Source organism: Empidonax traillii, unplaced genomic scaffold, assembly GCF_003031625.1.
Source record: "Empidonax traillii isolate 1590-97213 ecotype Southwest subspecies unplaced genomic scaffold, ASM303162v1 scaffold187:size1931383, whole genome shotgun sequence".
NCBI lineage: Eukaryota > Metazoa > Chordata > Aves > Passeriformes > Tyrannidae > Empidonax > Empidonax traillii.
Window position 1 is genome coordinate 1,926,688 of NW_020955380.1, and position 1,467 is coordinate 1,928,154.

Genomic DNA, 1,467 nt, shown 5'->3' on the forward strand with positions numbered 1-1,467 from the left:
TTTCAGCCGGCTCTGGGACAAGGATGAGGCCCTGAGGCTGCTGCTGATGGGGCTGCTCTGCTCTTTCCAGAGCTGCTTCATCTGTGGCCAGAGCGGGGCCACCATCACCTGCTGTGAAGCCGACTGTGACCTGAGCTTCCACCTGCCCTGTGCCAAGCAGGGAGGATGTGTCACCCAGTTCATCAGACCATTTAGGTACCTCCTGTTCCTGCTGGCCACCACCAGGGAAGGGCCCAGCACTTCTCTCCTCACCCACCCCTTTTTCCCCCAGGTCCTTCTGCCCCACACACAGACCAGAGCAGGCAGTGGAGGCGACTCCAGAGCCAGGCACCGAATGCCTCATCTGCATGGAGCCCGTGGAAGAAAGAAAGACCTTCAACACCATGGTGTGCCCAGCGTGCAAAAACGCCTGGTTCCACAGGGATTGTATTCAAGTAAGAATGGTTCCCTAAACCCCCACGGGGTCAGCAGGGTCTCAGCAGCACCAGGGCCTCACTCTGACTGCTCCTGTTTCTCCTGCAGGGACAGGCTCTGCATGCTGGTTTTTTATCCCTCCAGTGCCCCCTCTGCAGGGATAATAACACATTTGTTATGAGTCTGTTCACCATGGGGATCCGAATCCCCTTCAGGTTGGTGTCCTTCTGCCTGGCTCACAACACAGGGGAGTGCAAGTGCTGTGCCATGCAAGGGTTCAGCTTCACGCAGGAGCTGGAAATGGCAGAGGGGGAAGAGCAGGGACACCCTGCACCTTCCTGATGCTGGGGCAGAGGCAGCTCATCAGGTTTCCTTTTTCCATCAGACCACCATCATGGGAGGGCATTAATGCATTTGCCGAGCTAGGAGAGAGGCACAGGCACTGCGATGCCAGAGAGTGCCTTTTTCCAGGAGGCAGAGCAGAGGCAGAATTGGAAGGGTAAGTTGCCAAAGCTGCATCCTGGGGCTCTGCAGGGCTTGAAGCAGAACGACCCAGGAGTAGAGCTCAGCCAAATAATCCCACACTTTGGATACTTTGTCCTCAGCTCCATAAAGTCATTTGCTTCCCCAGGCCCTGGGAACTGCTCCTGTGCTCCTCCTGTGCAGCCGAGGGCACCCACAGACACTGCTCTGGCCTGAGGAACAGCATAACCAGCTGGGAATGTGACGGCTGTGCTGGTCTGGGAACAGGTAAGAGGCAAAGCACCCTGGTGAGCCTTGGCCAGGTGGCCCTGCGCCTGGCACTGGCTGCCCAGGCTGGGTTTGGCAGGGCCTGTCTGCTCCAGGACAGCCGGGGACACTGCTCTGGCTTATCCTGTCCCGAGCCTGGGGTGGCCTTGACATTCCTGCTTCCCCTTCCAGCCTCCAGAGGTGACTCAGAGCTTGCTGGCCCCAGCACGGCCAGACTGTCAGGACTGGAGCCTTCGGAGGTCTCCAGAGAACCCGAGACCATCAGCCCCAACACAGGCAGCCTGGTGTTGTCAGGGCTGTCTC

The 1,467-nt window shown here is 58.6% G+C and overlaps 1 protein-coding gene across 1 annotated transcript; it reads left to right on the forward strand.

Annotated features, from left to right (window-relative positions):
* Nucleotides 1–19: 19 nt before the first annotated feature.
* On the forward strand, nt 20–1,462 carry LOC114058754 (PHD finger protein 7-like; the record flags this gene model as incomplete). The annotated part of the gene is made up of 6 exons (XM_027886411.1): nt 20–195; nt 272–434; nt 523–629; nt 800–913; nt 1,046–1,164; nt 1,336–1,462. Coding segments are annotated over exons 1-6 (779 nt in total), but the record flags the coding sequence as incomplete, so codon positions are not given.
* Nucleotides 1,463–1,467: the final 5 nt, after the last annotated feature.